Source organism: Blennius ocellaris, assembly GCF_963422515.1.
Source record: "Blennius ocellaris genome assembly, chromosome: 23".
Classification (NCBI taxonomy): Eukaryota; Metazoa; Chordata; class Actinopteri; order Blenniiformes; family Blenniidae; genus Blennius; species Blennius ocellaris.
In genome coordinates this window covers 4,753,942-4,773,505 of record NC_137672.1, presented here as the reverse complement: position 1 = coordinate 4,773,505, position 19,564 = coordinate 4,753,942, and the positions used below count along the sequence as shown (strand labels likewise).

The window sequence follows — 19,564 nt, the reverse complement described above, 5'->3', positions numbered from 1 at the left end:
CCCTCCTCTTCCCACCTCCTCCCACCTCCTCCCTCCACCTCCCTCTTCATCCCTCCTCCTCCTGCCTCCTCCTCTCTTCTCCTCCCTCCTCTTCCAGCCTCCTCTTCTCCTCCCTCCTCTTCCTGCCTCCTCTCTCCTCCTCCCTCCTCCTCTTCCTGCCTCCTCCCACCTCCCACCTCCTCCCTCCACCTCCCTCTTCATCCCTCCTCCTCCCGCCTCCGCCTCTCTTCTCCTCCCTCCTCTTCCTGCCTCCTCCCTCCTCCTCCCTCTTCCTCCCTCCTCCTCCCTCCTCTTCCTGCTTCCTCCCTCCTCCTCCAGCCTTCTGCCGCCTCCTCCCTCCTCTTCCCGCCTCCTCCCTCGTCCATGAAGATGTAACACATGTGGGGAAACTTCCACAAGACATGACCTTTTTGACGAGATAGAACAATACTGTCATTTTATTTCACCCGGGATTTCAAGCAACATTTATCATGAGTCAGATGGAGCAAAGTCATGCGGCTGCGTCAAACAGCGCCTCCTAGTGTCTGAAGTTTACGCCTGACTGTTTCCAAACCCACACAGACTGAAAGACGACAAATTTTCCTCTCAAGAAATGTTAATTTTATCCAAATATCATCCTGAAAACTGTGGATTCAGAGGAGTTGTTTCCAAAATACGTGGACAAAATCCGTCCTCTCTCCACTGCGATGACATCACTGACTGCAGGTGGTCGCAACACTGTTGCATCATTCACACCCAGGATTGCGCAATACCATGTTTATCATGTGACCACTTAACAAACCTAGCCCTTTCCAAATAAAAGCCCCAAATTGCTTCAAAATAAAAGTCCTTGTTTATAGGCTAACCTGCTAACCTGGATGAGCTCATTTTTGTTAAAACCTTCAAAATATATATTTGATCAATATTTAAAGGGGCCAGAGGCCATGACTGGGCCCACCCCAACGGGCCAGAGTCCAGGGCGCGAGGTTCCAACCAAGGCTGCTTGCAGCTTTAATTACTGATTAGATTTTGTCAGGTTCAGTATTCCGTACAGAACAAACATTCAGCATTAGATTTAAACCCACATCTTGCAGTTTTTATCATGTTTTAAATGAAAAATGTTAAAATCTTGATTCTTTTTTGAGTTTTTTTTTTTTTTTTGCTTTGAGTACATTTTCTGTAACAAATAAAGACATTTTGGATGTTTTCAAAGAACCTGAAGTGATTTCCTCTTTGGCTCTGTGCCCAACGTGTGGCCTGGGGGCCACAACCCAGAACCAGAACCAGAACCCAGAACCCAGAACCCGGGACTAGAAGCAGGCCTCCAGAGGCTCTGGTCCAGGTCAGCACTTCAAGGTGAAGAGCTTCACCACCATGGGCGTCGAGAAAGGGTTAGAGAATTAAGATTTTATTCAGTGATTTAAACACCATCAACTGATCCAAGAATTTAATTATTTTAATCTTTATTATATGTTTATAGAACATGATTATAAATTGGTCTCACTGAGTCAACTGGACCTGGATGGAGGGATGGAGGGATGGAGGGGTGGAGGGGTGGAGGATAATGATAATGGATTGATGGAAGATGGTGGAGGAAGATGGATGGATGATGAATGGATGGATGGAGGATGGGTGGAGGGGTGATGATGGATGGTGGTGAAAGGATGGTGAGTATGGAGGATGGAAGGATGATAATGAGGAATGGATGGAGGAAGCTTAATGATGGATGGATGAGTGGATGGAATCAAATTGGTGTTTGTCGTACTTTTAAAAACTACAAATCGATAAACTCCACATCCCAGGAGCGCCGTTTCCTCTGCTGTTCTGATTGGTTCATAGTTACACGTCAGGCCACGTCACTACCGCACTTGCGCAGCCATCTTGAACTGAGAAGCAGGCGACAGCGGAGAAAGAGCGAAAAAAAGCAGAAAAACCACCGAATAACAGAAGCAGAACCGAACCGAACCGAACCGTCTTCAACAGCCGCGGACCTGAGAGCCAGTGAAGGCCGAGCCAGCGGAGGACACCCCCGGACTACAGCCGCCTCAGAGCTTCGGCCAGCGGAGCGACGATTCAGGAAGAGCCGCTTCAGCTTCAGCTTCAAGCCGCAGAAACCCTCCCGGAGCCCCCGGAGCCATGAACCCCGAATAGTAAGTCTTCCCCTCCGCGCTCCGGGACGTTTATCTCAGCTCAGTGACGCCGCTGAGCCGGCGGCGGGGAGCCGGTACGAGCCGCCCCGTGAACAGGGCGCGGACAGCCGCTTCACTGGTCAGCTGACAGCCCGCTGCGGCCCCTCCGGCTCCTCCGGCGGCTCCCGCTCCTCGGGCGGCTCCGGCTCCGGCTCCGGCTCCTCCTCCGCCGCCAGGCCCGGGGGCCCCCGGGTCCGGGCCCCCATGCCTTCAGAGGAGCCGGTACGCCCGGATGAGCGGCACGGAGCGGGAGGTGACAGGAACCGAGCCGAGGGCCGAGCTGGTGGACCGTCATGTTCAGCAGGGGCGGAAACTCTTATTCGCTCAGGGGGCCACAGCCCACAACGGTGGGGGGGGGGGGGGGGGGGGGGGGGGGGGGTCGTTCATGAGCTGTAATTTAACCAGTGGATAACCTAGAAATATGTTGTAATAACACATTGTAATAACATATTGGTTTTGTGGGTGGATGTTGGTTGGTGTAGTGGGTGGATGTTGGTTGGTGTAGTGGGTGTGGCCAGGTGGTGCTCTGGTCTTCATGTCTCCGTCACAGGAACCAATCCGACTCCTCCATAGTAAACAGTAGTTCAACAAACACACACTGGCTGAGCAGGCTCTGCAGCCTCATGTAATCAAATTACTTCTCACTGCTGGAGGTTACTTTGCAATACAGGTACTGTCAGTCACACTATCTGTCTCAGTGTTTCCTCCAGGATTATTTTTTCGGGGTGAGTTTACTGATTTTAGGGCAGCAACCAATGCTGGTCAAACATTATTAATAATAATTACTGTTCAATCAGAACATCAAGTAAATCTAAAATAAACACAAATAAATGGAACAAAAAAAATGTGTTTTTTCCCCACAAACAACAAACACCTGGGGAAAAAAAATAGACCTTAAATGGTGCGTAATGCAGTGTGGACTACTAAATACTACATTGTGCTAAAATGTAGGACCAGTTAGTATTGAAGGAACCAAACACCAAATAATGTTATGGAGGAAATATACTTTTTTTAAAGCACATAACTGAGCAAATATAAATATAAATATATGTATATGTATGTATGTATATATATATATATATATATGTGTGTGTGTAAAAAGAGGTGTACTAAATAAAACTTTACTTCAGGAGCCACATGCAGTCCAGTTTCATCTTGAGTTGCCAGTCTGGTAAAATATTAACATACTAACGTTAATATTTACACTTTAAAGTATTTCTTAGTTGTGGTAGTACACAGTGTGTGAGATGAAACTATGTAGAATTCATAAGATCAAACAATTACTACAGGAAATGAGTCCAATCTCAACACTAAGTCCATTTTAGTGAAACGTTGTAGTAAAATGCAGTGAAACATCAAAGCCCCGCTATAAACACTATATATACGTGTTGCTCAGAGGTTTGGTGGATTAGAACCTTCAGTGGTCCGTTCTGGTCCAACTGGTCTCATGTTGGACTGAAGTAAACTTCACAGCAGCGCCCCCTGCTGGAGGCCGTCCCTCATTAAGGTGTTAAGAGGTGAAGCTCTCGGTGCTCCACCATTGGTCTGTTCTTACCCGGTTCCATGGTTCCAGGTTCTACTGAACAAACCCTGAAATATTTAATCTGACGTCTTTTTCAATGACGTCTGGAGCTTCGCTGCCTGAAACTGCAGTGAAATGGAGCTGCTGCTACTTCAACTGGCTTCAGCAGCCCAATACCACTGGGGGGCCCCTATTGGAGTACCAGACCCAGTACAACTCAGTACCAGACCCCGTACCAGACTCAGACCCAGTACCAGGTCCCGTACAACTCACTACCAGACCCAGCACCAAACCCTGTACCAGACCTAGACCCAGTACCAGACCTAGACCCAGTACCAGACCCAGTACAACTCAGTACCAGACCCCGTACCAGATCTAGACCCAGTACCAGACCCAGTACAACTCTCTACCAGACCCCATACCAGACCCCGTACAATTCAGCACCAGACCCTGTACCAGACCTAGACCCAGTACCAGACCAAGACACGGTTACCAGACCCAGACCCTGTACCAGACCTAGACCCAGTACCAGATCAGTACCAGACCCAGTCAGATCAGGACTCTGTGTCAATTAAAAAAACCAAGACATTTTCAAGGAGCGACGGCGAGGATTGAGGAATGGGGTCGAATAGCGGTTGTGTTGTTGCACTGTTACGTTGCAGTGTGTTGCGTTGCAGTGTGTTACGTTGCAGTGTGTTACGTTGCAGTGTGTTACGTTGCAGTGTGTTACGTTGCAGTGTGTTGCGTTGCAGTGTGTTACGTTGCAGTGTGTTCTGTTGCATTAGTAGTGAACGCTCACTGTCGGCTCCGTCTCTTTCACTGGCAGTAGAAGTCGAGCTGCTGCCGTTAGATGATCCTTCAGTGAGCAGATGTTTGACGTCCGAGTCCTGAAACCAGAGGACACTGTCTGATACCCAATCTGATACACACACACACACACACACACACACACACACACACACACACACACACACACACACACACACACACACACACACACTGCATGTACTCCTCCCCGTTAAAGCTTCACTCCTTTAAGAGTCACTTCATACCATGGAGATCAGCCACAGCAGTTGTGTTCCGTCCTCTAAAGGTTGCTCAATCCTGAGTTTCTTAGAAACTCCTCCAGAGTTACGCAACAGGAAACTTTAGAAACGCTGTGCGTTCAGTAGTTGGAAGGTAACATGAATACATGTTGTCATTGTCATACTGCTGAGTGTTTTTACTCGAGCTTGTTATTGATTTGTCCTAAGTTACATTTAAAGTATTATTTTAAGAGACTCACTTAACCTGATTACACAATATTTGGTGTTTGTTGGATTAATAAATCGTTCTCATAGTTTTCAAAACCAAACTGGTCCTGAGCCTGGCGCCACCATGTGATTGGCTGTCCGGATTCTGGTCCCGCCGTGTGATTGGCTGTCTGGATTCTGGTCCCGGCATGTGATTGGCTGTCTGGATTCTGGTGCCAGCGTGTGATTGGCTGTCTGGATTCTGGTGCCACCGTGTGATTGGCTGTCTGGATTCTGGCGCCAGCATGTGATTGGCTGTCTGGATTCTGGTCCCGCCGTGTGATTGGCTGTCTGGATTCTGGTGCCGGCGTGTGATTGGCTGTCTGGATTCTGGTGCCAGCGTGTGATTGGCTGTCTGGATTCTGGTGCCGGCATGTGATTGGCTGTCTGGATTCTGGTGCCGCCGTGTGATTGGCTGTGTGGATTCTGGCGCCAGCATGTGATTGGCTGTGTGGATTCTGGTCCCGCCGTGTGATTGGCTGTCTGGATTCTGGCGCCGCCGTGTGATTGGCTGTGTGGATTCTGGCGCTGCCGTGTGATTGGCTGTCTGGATTCTGGCGCCGCCGTGTGATTGAGTGAGGAACAACAGGAACAGAGGCCCTTGCAAGTTTTCCTATAAAGCAGGGGTGTCAAACTCATTTGCACCGAGGACCACAACATCATGGCTGCCCTCAAAGGGCCAAATGCAACTGTAAGACACTATAAATGTGACTAAATGTAAACAAATATAATGTAAAATAAATGTAACTACTCCTCAATTTTAAATAACTGACTTGATTACTTATTGAAAATGCATATATTACATGTGCATTTGTGTAGATATAAAACATGTATTAGCTCTGTTAAGTCTAACTTTGTCATACTTGGTATATACATTCTGCTTGGTGTCAAAATGTGGACTTCTATTGTTTCTTTGACAACCGACACCCTCAGAACACTAAACGCCCTCCTGGACATTTTGGGATCGTTTGTATTTCTCAATTCTACTTGTTGAAAATGTTTGTACTCTGAAATTTGAATGGGTAATCTAATAGGTATTTATTTATTTATTTGATTGGCACAACACACATTCGCAGCTCGCTGCCGCGTGCGGTTTCTCACGGGGGTCCGCCGTCGGGTGGAAGACGGGTCGGTGCGGGGAACATGCGCAGGTGCAGAACTGCTTCAGTGTCAACAAAGACGCATGTAATTACCGTATTGTTTCCAATAGACGCTCACCCCAAGAGTATTGGTAACGGTGTTACCGTCACTAATTAAAAATCACTTGAGGTCCACAACATTTCCTCATTTCAACATAAGTCTCTGCTTTAACAATATAAGTCATCTTCAGACCTGCACCGAGGTGTGGAGTGGGTGGGGCTAAGCTAACGGATGATTGATGCCGGTGGCTATGCTAACGGATGATTGATGCCAGTGGCTATGCTAACGGATGATTCATACCAGTGGCTATGCTAACGGATGATTGATGCCTGTGGCTATGCTAACGGATGATTGATGCCAGTGGCTATGCTAACGGATGATTGATGCCAGTGGCTATGCTAACGGATGATTGATGCCTGTGGCTATGCTAACGAATGATTGATGCCAGTGGCTATGCTAACGGATGATTGATGCCAGTGGCTATGCTAACGGATGATTCATACCAGTGGCTATGCTAACGGATGATTGATGCCTGTGGCTATGCTAACGGATGATTGATGCCTGTGGCTATGCTAACGGATGATTGATGCCAGTGGCTATGCTAACGGATGATTGGTGCCTGTGGCTATGCTAACGGATGATTGATGCCTGTGCCTATGCTAACGGATGATTGATGCCTGTGGCTATGCTAACGGATGATTGATGCCTGTGGCTATGCTAACAGATGATTGATGCCTGTGGCTATGCTAACAGATGATTGATACTGGTGGCTATGCTAACAGATGATTCATACCAGTGGCTATGCTAACAGATGATTGATACTGGTGGCTATGCTAACAGATGATTCATACCAGTGGCTATGCTAACAGATGATTCATACCAGTGGCTATGCTAACGGATGATTGATGCCAGTGGCTATGCTAACGGATGATTCATACCAGTGGCTATGCTAACGGATGATTGATGCCTGTGGCTATGCTAACGGATTATTGATGCCAGTGGCTATGCTAACGGATGATTGATGCCAGTGGCTATGCTAACGGATGATTGATGCCAGTGGCTATGCTAACGGATGATTGATGCCTGTGGCTATGCTAACGGATGATTGATGCCTGTGGCTATGCTAACGAATGATTGATGCCTGTGGCTATGCTAACGGATGATTGGTGCCTGTGGCTATGCTAACGGATGATTGATGCCTGTGGCTATGCTAACGGATGATTGATGCCTGTGGCTATGCTAACAGATGATTGATGCCTGTGGCTATGCTAACAGATGATTGATACTGGTGGCTATGCTAACAGATGATTCATACCAGTGGCTATGCTAACGGATGATTGATGCCAGTGGCTATGCTAACGGATGATTCATACCAGTGGCTATGCTAATGGATGATTGATGCCTGTGGCTATGCTAACGAATGATTGATGCCAGTGGCTATGCTAACGGATGATTGATGCCAGTGGCTATGCTAACGGATGATTCATACCAGTGGCTATGCTAACGGATGATTGATGCCTGTGGCTATGCTAACGGATGATTGATGCCAGTGGCTATGCTAACGGATGATTGATGCCAGTGGCTATGCTAACGGATGATTGATGCCAATGGCTATGCTAACGGATGATTGATGCCTGTGGCTATGCTAACGGATGATTGATGCCTGTGGCTATGCTAACGGATGATTGATGCCTGTGGCTATGCTAACGGATGATTGATGCCTGTGGCTATGCTAACGGATGATTGATGCCTGTGGCTATGCTAACGGATGATTGATGCCTGTGGCTATGCTAACAGATGATTGATGCCTGTGGCTATGCTAACAGATGATTGATGCCTGTGGCTATGCTAACAGATGATTGATGCCTGTGGCTATGCTAACAGATGATTGATACTGGTGGCTATGCTAACAGATGATTCATACCGGTGGCTATGCTAACGGATGATTGATGCCAGTGGCTATGCTAACGGATGATTCATACCAGTGGCTATGCTAATGGATGATTGATGCCTGTGGCTATGCTAACGGATTATTGATGCCAGTGGCTATGCTAACGGATGATTGATGCCAGTGGCTATGCTAACGGATGATTGATGCCTGTGGCTATGCTAACGGATGATTGATGCCAGTGGCTATGCTAACGGATGATTGATGCCTGTGGCTATGCTAACGAATGATTGATGCCTGTGGCTATGCTAACGGATGATTGGTGCCTGTGGCTATGCTAACGAATGATTGATGCCTGTGGCTATGCTAACGGATGATTGATGCCTGTGGCTATGCTAACGAATGATTGATGCCTGTGGCTATGCTAACGGATGATTGATGCCTGTGGCTATGCTAACGGATGATTGATGCCTGTGGCTATGCTAACGGATGATTGATGCCTGTGGCTATGCTAACGGATGATTGATGCCTGTGGCTATGCTAACGGGTGATTGATGCCTGTGGCTTCATACTCGTTCATCTCAATGGAAAGAGATTAAAGCGCTGTGATTAAAGCCCGGACAGAACAGGACAGGCGCTCATCATAATACCAGCCATGTTCTACATGAGTCATTTTGATGTATAGGTCGCAGGACCAGCTGAACTATGGGAAAAAAAGTGTAACTTATAGTCCAGAATATGCGGTAACAAGTTTTCTTCAGGTGACTCAGTCTGACTTCTGGTTCAGACGAGAATGTGTCTGATGAACCTGTGTGCTCTGGGGATGACCTTTGACCTCAGGTCCAGTTTGTGCAGTGTTTGTGTCGTGTTGTGGGTTCATGTCAGGCTGGTGAACTCTCAGCTTCCTGTGCCACCAGAATAGCCCCAGCATGGGGCAATTCTCCCCAGCTGTCCGCTCCGGGAGGTGTTGTTGTCCTCCTCACTGGGGGGGGGGGGGGGGGGTCGTATTTATACATTGGTGCTTCATTCAGTGTTTACAATGCCGAATGTTCACCTTGTTTTGATTTCTTGTCCTCTTATTCATTAACGACGTCAGTTTGTGGGTTGACGGGTTGTCGACAGGATCACTGGTGAACCAGCGTCGTCCACTGCACCTTGGAGGGAAACTCCACAGTCAACGGAGGATTGCTCCTTTCTCTCCTCACTCAACTTCATCAAACCTATTTCTTCATCAACAACAATGATGGAGGCGACTGAGCTGATCACCAGAGCAACTCTGGAAATATCCATCGTCACTTTTGCATCTCGGTGTTCCAGGAAACGAAAACTGACATTTAATCCTTCCACAAGTACATGAAGCAACTTTAACCTGCAACAACCACATGAAGCAATTTTAATCTGCAGCAACCACATAAAGCAATTCTAATCTCCAGCAACCTCATGAAGCAACTTTAACCTGCAGCAACCTCAGAAAGCAATTCTAATCTCCAGCAACCTCATGAAGCAACTTTAACCTGCAGCAACCTCCGAAAGCAATTCTAATCTCCAGCAACCTCATGAAGCAACTTTAACCTGCAGCAACCTCAGAAAGCAATTCTTATCTCCAGCAACCTCATGAAGCAACTTTAACCTGTAGCAACCTCAGAAAGCAATTCTAATCTCCAGCAACCTCATGAAGCAACTTTAACCTGCAGCAACCTCAGAAAGCAATTCTAATCTCCAGCACCCTCATGAAGCAACTTTAACCTGCAGCAACCTCAGAAAGCAATTCTAATCTCCAGCAACCTCGTGAAGCAATTTTAATCTGCAGCAACTATGTGAAGCAACTTTCACCTGCAGAAACCACATGAAGCAAAATGAATAACCAGGCACCACAATGCCTAAATATTCTGATTATCAGGCCCATTCCAAGTGTTTTGACTGCTTTAGTGTCGCTCAGTGTGAAATGTGTGTGAAAAACCTGTCTGTGGTCCTGGTTTGGCAGGCGCAAAGTGGAGAATGAGAACAACAACGGAGGGTTAATATGGCGAGGAGATATTTAAAGGACCGATATTTGTCTATATTTCATGTTTCACAGTCCATCCTGTGCTCATGTGGGATCATAATGTGGGTGATACAGTATACGACACTCAAAACTTGTGAAATTCCAGCTTTTTCTTGGATGGAGCTGACGCCACCTCTCATGAAACTGGTGGTTCTCAGCTCCTCCCCCTCCTCCGCCCTCACGGAGACTGTAGCCCCGCCCACAGCCGCCTCCTCCTCTCGGCGCCTCCTTAGTCTTTTATTGTGGGAATAGCAGCAGGTTTCAAGATGAGCTTCTGAGTAAGTCCAGTGTCAAAGTACCGTAGTTCTGGAAGCTTCTTTGGTGAAGAGTCGCTCGCAAACAAACACATTCTTTGTGGAAAAGAAAAAAAAGTCCAGCCACGTTCGCCGCTGTGCTTCTTCTTTCAGCAAGACTAATAGTGAGGAACCACACTTGCACCTGAAAACACATTTTCTCCAGTGGACATGAAGGTGAAAACACATTTTCTCCAGTGGACATGAAGGTGAAAACACATTTTCTCCAGTGGACATGAAGGTGAAAACACATTTTCTCCAGTGGACATGAAGGTGAAAACACATTTTCTCCAGTGGACATGAAGGTGAAAACACATTTTCTCCAGTGGACATGAAGGTGAAAACACATTTTCTCCAGTGGACATGAAGGTGAAAACACATTTTCTCCAGTGGACATGAAGGTGAAAACACATTTTCTCCAGTGGACATGAAGGTGAAAACACATTTTCTCCAGTGGACATGAAGGTGAAAACACATTTTCTCCAGTGGACATGAAGGTGAAAACACATTTTCTCCAGTGGACATGAAGGTGAAAACAAATTTTCTCCAGTGGACATGAAGGTGAAAACACATTTTCTCCAGTGGACATGAAGGTGAAAACACATTTTCTCCAGTGGACATGAAGGTGAAAACACATTTTCTCCAGTGGACATGAAGGTGAAAACACATTTTCTCCAGTGGACATGAAGGTGAAAACAGTTCTGGACACAACAAAAACAGTTCAATGTGAAGCAGCAGAGACTGAGACAGCAGAGAAGAGGCTCCTTGGCACATTCGTGGGCGTGTCTTGTTTTGGTTTCTCCGCATGTCAATCTTCCTGGAGGCGGGGCTTCTCCAGCTCTGTGACGTCAGCAAGGTGGTGCTGCGTCATCAAATAGAATGAAGGTGTTGAGCTCCCCCACCAGGTAGAACAGAGAAAGATCATTGTGAACTCAAGCTGGAGGGAATCAATGAAAAAAACACTTTGGGGATGTTTATGAACCTCAAATAGCACTTTTATGGTGTTTAAAGTCGATTTAGTATAATATGGGTCCTTTAACTATGAACAGTGGTGGATTGAATAATACAACATTGAAAATCAGACGGCTGTGTTGTAGCTCGGACTTCTGGAACCGTACCGTACTTCTAGCTGCCACAATGGAGGGCTGATGAAACATCGCAACTGGTGGTTCCAGTTGTTTTGGTGCCATCCACAACTTTTGTTAGTGGAGACGTATGAAAACCCATCCCGCCCCGTTTGGTCCCGTCCTGGTTCTTGTGGTTCTGATGGTTTTGATGGTTCTGAGGGTTCTTGTGGTTCTGATGGTTTCCGTTCTGTTCATCCGTTCCAGTGACTACCTGTTCAAGCTGCTGCTGATCGGAGACTCTGGAGTTGGAAAGTCTTGTCTCCTGCTGCGTTTTGCTGTAAGTAGCCCCACCACCACCCTGCCCCACCACCACCCTGCCCCACCACCACCCTGCCCCACCACCACCCTGCCCCACCGCCACCCTGCCCCACCACCACCCTGCCCCACCACCACCCTGTCCCTCCACCACCCTGCCCCACCGCCACCCTGCCCCACCGCCACCCTGCCCCACCGCCATCCTGCCCCACCGCCACCCTGCCCCACCGCCATCCTGCCCCTCCACCACCCTCAGCACTGCCATCCTGCTCCACCGCTACCCTGCCCCACCGCCATCCTGCCCCTCCACCACCCTCAGCACTGCCATCCTGCTCCACCGCCACCCTGGTCCACCACCACCCTGCCCCACCACCATCCTGCCCCACCACCACCCTGTCCCTCCACCACCCTGTCCCTCCACCACCCTGCCCCACCACCATGCCCCACCACCATCCTGCTCCTCCACCGCCCTGCCCCTCCACCACCATGCCCCACCACCATCCTGCCCCTGGTGACTTGCCCCCCTCTGTGCAGGACGACACTTACACCGAGAGCTACATCAGCACCATCGGAGTCGACTTCAAGATCAGAACCATCGAGCTGGACGGGAAAACCATCAAACTGCAGATAGTGAGTTCACTCACTCACTCACTCACTCACTCACTCACTCACTCACTCACTCACTCACTCACTCACTCACTCACTCACTCACTCACTCACTCACTCACTCACTCAGTCTTGAGTGTGTTAACGTTGTGTTGCTGGCTGCTCTCAGTGGGACACTGCAGGACAGGAGAGGTTTCGAACCATCACCTCTAGCTACTACCGCGGCGCCCACGGCATCATCGTGGTGTACGACGTGACCGATCAGGTGAGTAGGATGCCGCGTGACCCCCGCAGAGCGGCGGCAGGAAGCCGCTCTGACCTCTGACCTCTGACCTCCTGCCTTGTCAGGAGTCCTACAACAACGTGAAGCAGTGGCTGCAGGAGATCGACCGCTACGCCAGTGAGAACGTCAACAAGCTGCTGGTGGGCAACAAGTGTGACCTCACCACCAAGAAGGTCGTGGACTACACCACCGCTAAGGTAACGCCGCCTGTCGCCACGCCGCCTGTCGCCACGCCGCCACTCGCTGCGCCATCGCTTTTGCCAGAGATCAATGTGTTGTCCTCTTAGTCCTTCCTCGAGACTTCTCCCTCTACCTCTTCCTCTTTACTTCTTCCTCATCTTCCTCTCTCCCGCTTCTAATTCTTCCTCTCTACTTCTCCCTCTACTTCCACTTCTTCTACTCTACTTCCTCTCTACTACTTCCTCTCTACCACTTCTTCTTCCTCTCTACTTCTCCCTCTACTTCCTCTCTACTTCTACTCCCTCTCTACTACTACTTCTTCCTCTCTACTTCTGCCTCTACTTCCACTTCTCCCTCTACTTCCTCTTCTTCCTCTCTACTACTTCTTCCTCACTACTTCTCCCTCTACTTACTCTATTCCTCTCTACTTCTCCCTCTACTTCCTCTCTTCTACTTCTTCTTCCTCTCTACTTCTCCCTCTACGTCCTCTCTACTTCCTCTTCTTCCTCTCTACTACTTCTTCCTCACTACTTCTCCCTCTACTTCCTCCCTTCTTCTACTCTACTTCCTCTCTACTACTTCCTCTCTACTACTTCTTCTTCCTCTCTACTACTTCTTCTTCCTCTCTACTTCTCCCTCTACTTCCTCTCTACTTCTACTCCCTCTCTACTACTTCTTCTTCCTCTCTACTTCTGCCTCTACTTCCTCTCTTCTTCTACTCCCTCTCTACTACTTCTTCTTCCTCTCTACTTCTCCCTCTACTTCCTCTCTACTTCCACTTCTCCCTCTACTTCCTCTTCTTCCTCTCTACTACTTCTTCCTCACTACTTCTCCCTCTACTTACTCTACTTCCTCCCTTCTTCTACTCTACTTCCTCTCTACTTCTCCCTCTACTTCCTCTCTTCTACTTCTTCTTCCTCTCTACTTCTCCCTCTACGTCCTCTATACTTCCTCATCTTCCTCTCTACTACTTCTTCCTCACTACTTCTCCCTCTACTTACTCGACTTCCTCCCTTCTTCTACTCTACTTCCTCTCTACTACTTCTTCCTCTCTACTTCTCCCTCTACTTACTCTCTTCTACTTCTTCTTCCTCTCTACTTCTCCCTCTACGTCCTCTCTACTTCCACTTCTTCCTCTACTTCCTCTCTTCTTCTGCTCTACTTCGTCTCTACTACTTCTTCTTCCACTCTACTTCCTTTCTACTTCCACTTCTTCCTCTACTTCCTCTCTACTACTTCTTCTTCCACTCTACTTCCTTTCTACTTCCACTTCTTCCTCTACTTCCTCTCTACTACTTCTTCTTCCACTCTACTTCCTTTCTACTTCCACTTCTTCCTCTACTTCCTCTCTACTTTTTCATCTACTTCTGCTCTCTTCTTCTTCTATATTTCTTTATCTCCATTTCCTCTCTTCTCTGCATCTGCTGTTAGCTTTCTGTAAACTACCCAGAATGCACTGTGCTTGATGCCACGTCCGCTGATGGTCCCTGACTACAGGCTGAACCCACACAGCACTCATGGTGGTGTGGAGGAGAATGACCTGAAACCAGGGTAACTTTGAGACGGACACCAAAAACAAATCGTTGGTTTGTTAGTAAAATGACGACAGTCGGCAAACTTTCATGGACAACGTATCCTAGAGCCGTCGCCACACCCCCTCTGGAGCCGCCACACCACTCCCCCCAGAGCCGCCGTCGTCGCGCTCCCCCGAGACCAGGGGTCGGCAACCTTCAATGCTCAAAGAGCCATTTGCTCCCGTTTCCCACTGAACACAACACCCAAAGAGCCGCACACATTTTATTTTGACAGTCCCACAGGAAGACCATGCCAGGAGGACACGACACACAAAACCTTCTTCACTGCTGGTTGACGACTTACAACTAATAAACTAAACTACATGAACTAAGCAACAAAAACACAAGTATTACAAACACTACAAACCTAACATAACCCCCAATAATTACATTTAAAACACGACAAACAGAAACTCCCATAATGCATTGCAGCTCTCCGCTCCTTTATTGCTACACATTATTTGATCTTTAGATTGTTAGAACCATGAATGTGAGTGTTGTGTCTTTAATGTCCTGTAGTTGTTGTGTAATTCACTAGAATGTTCCGTCACTCTCAACAAGTCTGTAATGAACCTCCTGGAATTATCGCAGTTTTACTGTGAAAGGTACAGGAAGCTCCCAGCTTCAGACACCAGTTGAGCCGCTTGTCATGACCTGCAGCGCAATTCTACGTTCTTCATCCATTATTGTTGTAATGACGTTACATCGCTGCGTCGTTCACGACCCTACATTGTACCACTCTTTGTAGAGGGACTGAGCTCTGGGTGGCCTTGCCTCCTTATGTCCCTCTCTGGGTGGGCCTTGCCTCCTTACGTCCCTCTCTGGGTGGCTTTGCTCCTTCGTCCCTCTCTGGGTGGCTTTGCCTCCTTACGTCCCTCTCTGGGGTGGCTTTGCCTCCTTACGTCCCTCTCTGGGTGGCTTTGCTCCTTACGTCCCTCTCTGGGTGGCTTTGCCTCCTTACGTCCCTCTCTGGGTGGCTTTGCCTCCTTACATCCCTCTCTGGGTGGCTTTGCTCCTTACGTCCCTCCAGGATGAACTGCAGTGGACCGAGGCTCAAGGAGCCGCAGTGGAGGGACCAAAGAGCCGCCGGTTGCCGACCCCTTGCTCTAGAGCCACCGCTCCTTTAATCGTCAGCTACTATTAACCCCTCCTTCCTCCCCTCCCCCCAGGAGTTTGCCGACTCTCTGGCCATCCCCTTCCTGGAGACCAGCGCTAAGAACGCCACCAATGTGGAGCAGGCCTTCATGACCATGGCGGCGGAGATCAAGAAGCGTATGGGACCCGGAGCCACGGCCGGCGGCGACAAGCCCAACCTGAAGATCAACAGCACCCCCGTCAAGCAGGCTGGGGGGGGCTGCTGTTAAACCCCACCTCCACCTGTCCACCGAAACCCAATCTCTGCCCTCACCTGTGCTCCTTACACACACACACACACAAACACACACACACACACACACACACACACACACACACACCCTGTCCAGGTAAGAGTCAGAGGGTGGGGTAGGGGGGGGGGTGGAGGTTGGTGGTGGAGCAGCAACAGGTTCCGGTACTTTACTGAACCTGTTGAGTCGAGTTTACCTCCCCGACCCGGTTGTTCAAAACTGGGTTATTCTAACCGCCGGTTAAATCCTTGACCTGCCGCTAGCTAACCGACCATTAAACATGCATTGTTTAAATGGTCCGTTAGCTAACGTCACCGTCAAAGGGACAGTTGAGGTTAACAACACTCTGCCAAAGGCTCGCCCACTTTCAAGTCTCCGCGCTTCCCACGTTTTTGTCTGAGGTAGTGGAGACACGACAACTCTGCTGCGACCGGGATTTTAAAGCGGAACATGAAAACTGATCTCGATGATCGACGGCATCATGTCGCCTTTCATCTTTTTTTGATTTGACCCAAGAGAGCGATGTAGAAAGTGACTGTACGACGCCCCGGAGTGGCCGTAGAGAAATCAATAACGAGTGGGAACGAGTTAATAAAGTTGTCACCATCAAAGTAATAAAGCGAGGGAACGAGGATCATCTAATCTCTGGCCCCGAGATTCACGAAGGGAGAGGCTGCGTTGCTCCACATCACGCCTTTATAATGAAGCCAGACTTTTGGTACTTGACAAACTTCACACTACTGTAAATGAAAGCTTGGATTTTAATTAAATTAAGCCTTTTAATGGCTTCATGTGAAAGAGAACTTAATCGGTGTGTTTACGTAGGTTGCCACAGAAACTATCATTCTACACCTCCATTCCTCCTGATGTTGAAGCATTAGATTCAGACACGTCCAGGAAAAAGTGAAAGGAGCAGAAATTCACTACGTAATGCTCACATGTTGAAAAATGAGCTAGTTGATTTATGGTAAAGAGGGAGACGTGAGAATTGGACAGTCTCTTTATAGACAAGGTCAGTTTAGCATGTCTGTATTTCACATGGTTTAGTTAGAAAACACCATTATCTAATGTGGTCCGTATCTTTTGATGTCAAAGCTCCATAACAGCAAATATGACGGGATGGAAGCGAAAAAATATATTATAAGGGATAGAAACTCGGTGTCTCCAGTTATTAATTTGAGGTTACTAATTATCATCTAATTTCCCATTCCACATGATATATATAATTATTATTATTATATTTTTTTTTTTAAACTTTTTCCCATGACCACTCCGGGGCTCCATAGAGACGTAACTCTTCATTACAGTATTAACTTATATCAAAGTTAAAGGCCCAGTGAAATGTAAAACACTACTTTGCCAAAAAATGATAGGTTCCTCCGACTCTGCCCCACCACTGTTGTCGCATAACAAAGTTATTTGAATTTTGAATCTCCAGCCGAGGAAGTCGGGGGAATCCTTCTTCGTGGGCGTGACGTCAAGAGTTGTGCAGATCTCCATCTGTTGTGTTTATATCGGCTTGTTTCCCTCTTAAATATCCAAGTTTAACAGTGTTTGGAAGTTATAGTCGGTGTTTTATGAGTCTTGATGAAAGATTGAGCCTGAAAGAGACCGAGAGAGGAGAGAAGGAGCATGGGCGGCGGGAGCGGCTAGCCGTTAGCTTGCGTGGCTAGCCGCTAGCTCGGGCAGCTAGTAGACGATCAAGTAATACCTGGACTCATCTTCGGTGATTCCTTCAGTCAGAAAAGCGCTTCGACATGATCCAGGAGAGTCGTTCTGCAAAAGTCAGGAGCCTCAAAGCCTCAAAGGTGAAAACTGGCGGCTGCTGAGGCGAGGAGACGAGGAGACGAGGTCGAATGGAGGACGAAGCGTCTTCTGCTTCCTCAAACATGTTCCAGACGGGGTCACCGATGGCAGAACGACACATTCTGTGTCTTCTTCATCAATCACTAGGGTTTGAAATGATGATGATGATGAAAAATGGTTAAATTCAGCCTCTTCGTGGTCAAAACTCTGATCCTCCATAATGTAAACACAACTTGGGCGTGTGCACAACTCGTGACATCACTCTATTATTGTCAGAAGCTCCGCCAGCAGCGGAAATACCAACGTTTCACTAGCTATTTTCTCGCAGATTGCCGTGTTTAAACATTTTACCCTTGAGGCCAGTTAGCATAAAAAATGTCCCTAGAAGCGACACCAGAGTGTTTTGGAGGTCGATCTTCATTTTACTAGGAAGTCTGCGGTAAATCTTGTCCCTCTTTTGTTGAACTGGCATCATGACGCAGCGCTGCCCGGAGGTGTGTTAGTTAACTTTAACGTCAAGATACCACCTGGTTTAACGTTAACCCAGTTTTGAACAACAAGATAACAGTGCTGTTGAAGTTAGCGGTTGGTTAAATGTGTGTTAGACGGCCGGTTAAAGGATGACCCAGTTTAGAACTACCGTGCCCCAGCTTCAGTCAGGAAGCCGCTCCCCCTGCAGCTGGAACCAGGACACAGCTCCACAGCGCCCCCCCCCCCCCCCCCCCCCCCCCCCCCCCCCCCCACAGGCCAGACGCTCTCTGATCACTACAGGTCTGCTCCAGCTCCGGGGGTTCCCGAGAGGTCAAAGGTCAAGCCGGCTCGCTGGAAACAGGTTGCTCACCGCTGCTCAGCATCAGAAGACGGGAAATGAAATCCGCCTCTGTAGATTAGTTCCACTGCATGAGCAGTCCCAGAGCTCTTCACACATCCGCCACCAGGAGGTGCCGCCGCCACGCCGAGCGCGATCCGTCCACCGCAGCAGTTTGCAGGCTCAGCGTCTTGCTCAAGGACACTTCCACGTGGTGGACAGTAGGAGGTGGGACTCAAACTTTGCAACCCTCGAAATGAAAGCCGACCGCTCTGCCAGCGAGCCGAGACACTGTTGTATGTAGAATGTTGGGGGGGGGGGGGGGTCCAACAGGCCCATTCATGTTTTCCACCTGGAGTTTTATCAAAGTGTGTGTGTGTGTGTGTGTGTGTGTTTGGGGGTGGGGGGGGGGCACTGGAGGTTCAGGGACTTGACTGGTCTTCACCGGATATGAATTCCCAAACTCACACCTCCAAAACACCCAACCCATCGTCTCACACACACACACACACCTTGATATCAGCATCCAGCCCCGCCCCACGTGTGTTTCTTTCCGGTCTGGTGGGGGAGGGGGGGGGGGGGGGTCACGTTTACATTCCTCAGCTTGTTGGACTCATGTCGAGCTGCGAAACGTGTTTCACTGCGGGGATGTCAGAGCAAGTTATCACACACACACACACACACACACTGAGAGGAACACAAACTGGATGTTTTGCTTTGTTGCTACTTTTCTTTTTAAATCTTTTTGGACGAGTTGATATCTACTGATTTTAATGTCTTCATTGATACTGTGTCGGGGGAGGGGGGGGGTACGGGGGGAGGGAGTGTCTGCTTCTGAATGTGATTCTGATTAAAGTTTAGTTTGTTCTGTGTGTCTGGTTCTGGTTCTGGGTTTCCCGGTCGGTGCCGGTCCTGCCTCGTGGTTCTGAGGCTCGTCTCACTTTTTTCATGTGTTTTTCTTGTACATATTATAAATATATATATAATAAAATGATGGAAAACTCAGTGCTGCTCTGAATCGACTCGTCTTTTCGCAACAAAACCCTTTTCAGTTTGTCAGGATTGTGTTTCAGGGGGCAGATTAATGGGCCACTGGTTTGCCTTCCTTGTTTTTTTTTTAAACACTTCTGTTTCACGCTCTCGGAAAATCAGTGATCATCGTAGGTGGCTTCTTTTAAATCTCAGGCCACATC

At 48.3% G+C, this 19,564-nt stretch overlaps 1 protein-coding gene across 1 annotated transcript; it reads left to right on the top strand.

Moving 5' to 3' along the window:
- Positions 1 to 1,865: 1,865 nt before the first annotated feature.
- On the top strand, positions 1,866 to 15,891 carry rab1ba (zRAB1B, member RAS oncogene family a). Its single transcript, XM_080519280.1, has 6 exons — positions 1,866 to 2,129; positions 11,679 to 11,751; positions 12,264 to 12,359; positions 12,505 to 12,600; positions 12,684 to 12,815; positions 15,542 to 15,891. Exons 1-6 carry the CDS (start codon positions 2,116 to 2,118, stop codon positions 15,734 to 15,736), a joined length of 606 nt encoding a protein of 201 aa, XP_080375406.1. The 5' UTR covers positions 1,866 to 2,115; the 3' UTR covers positions 15,737 to 15,891.
- Positions 15,892 to 19,564: the final 3,673 nt, after the last annotated feature.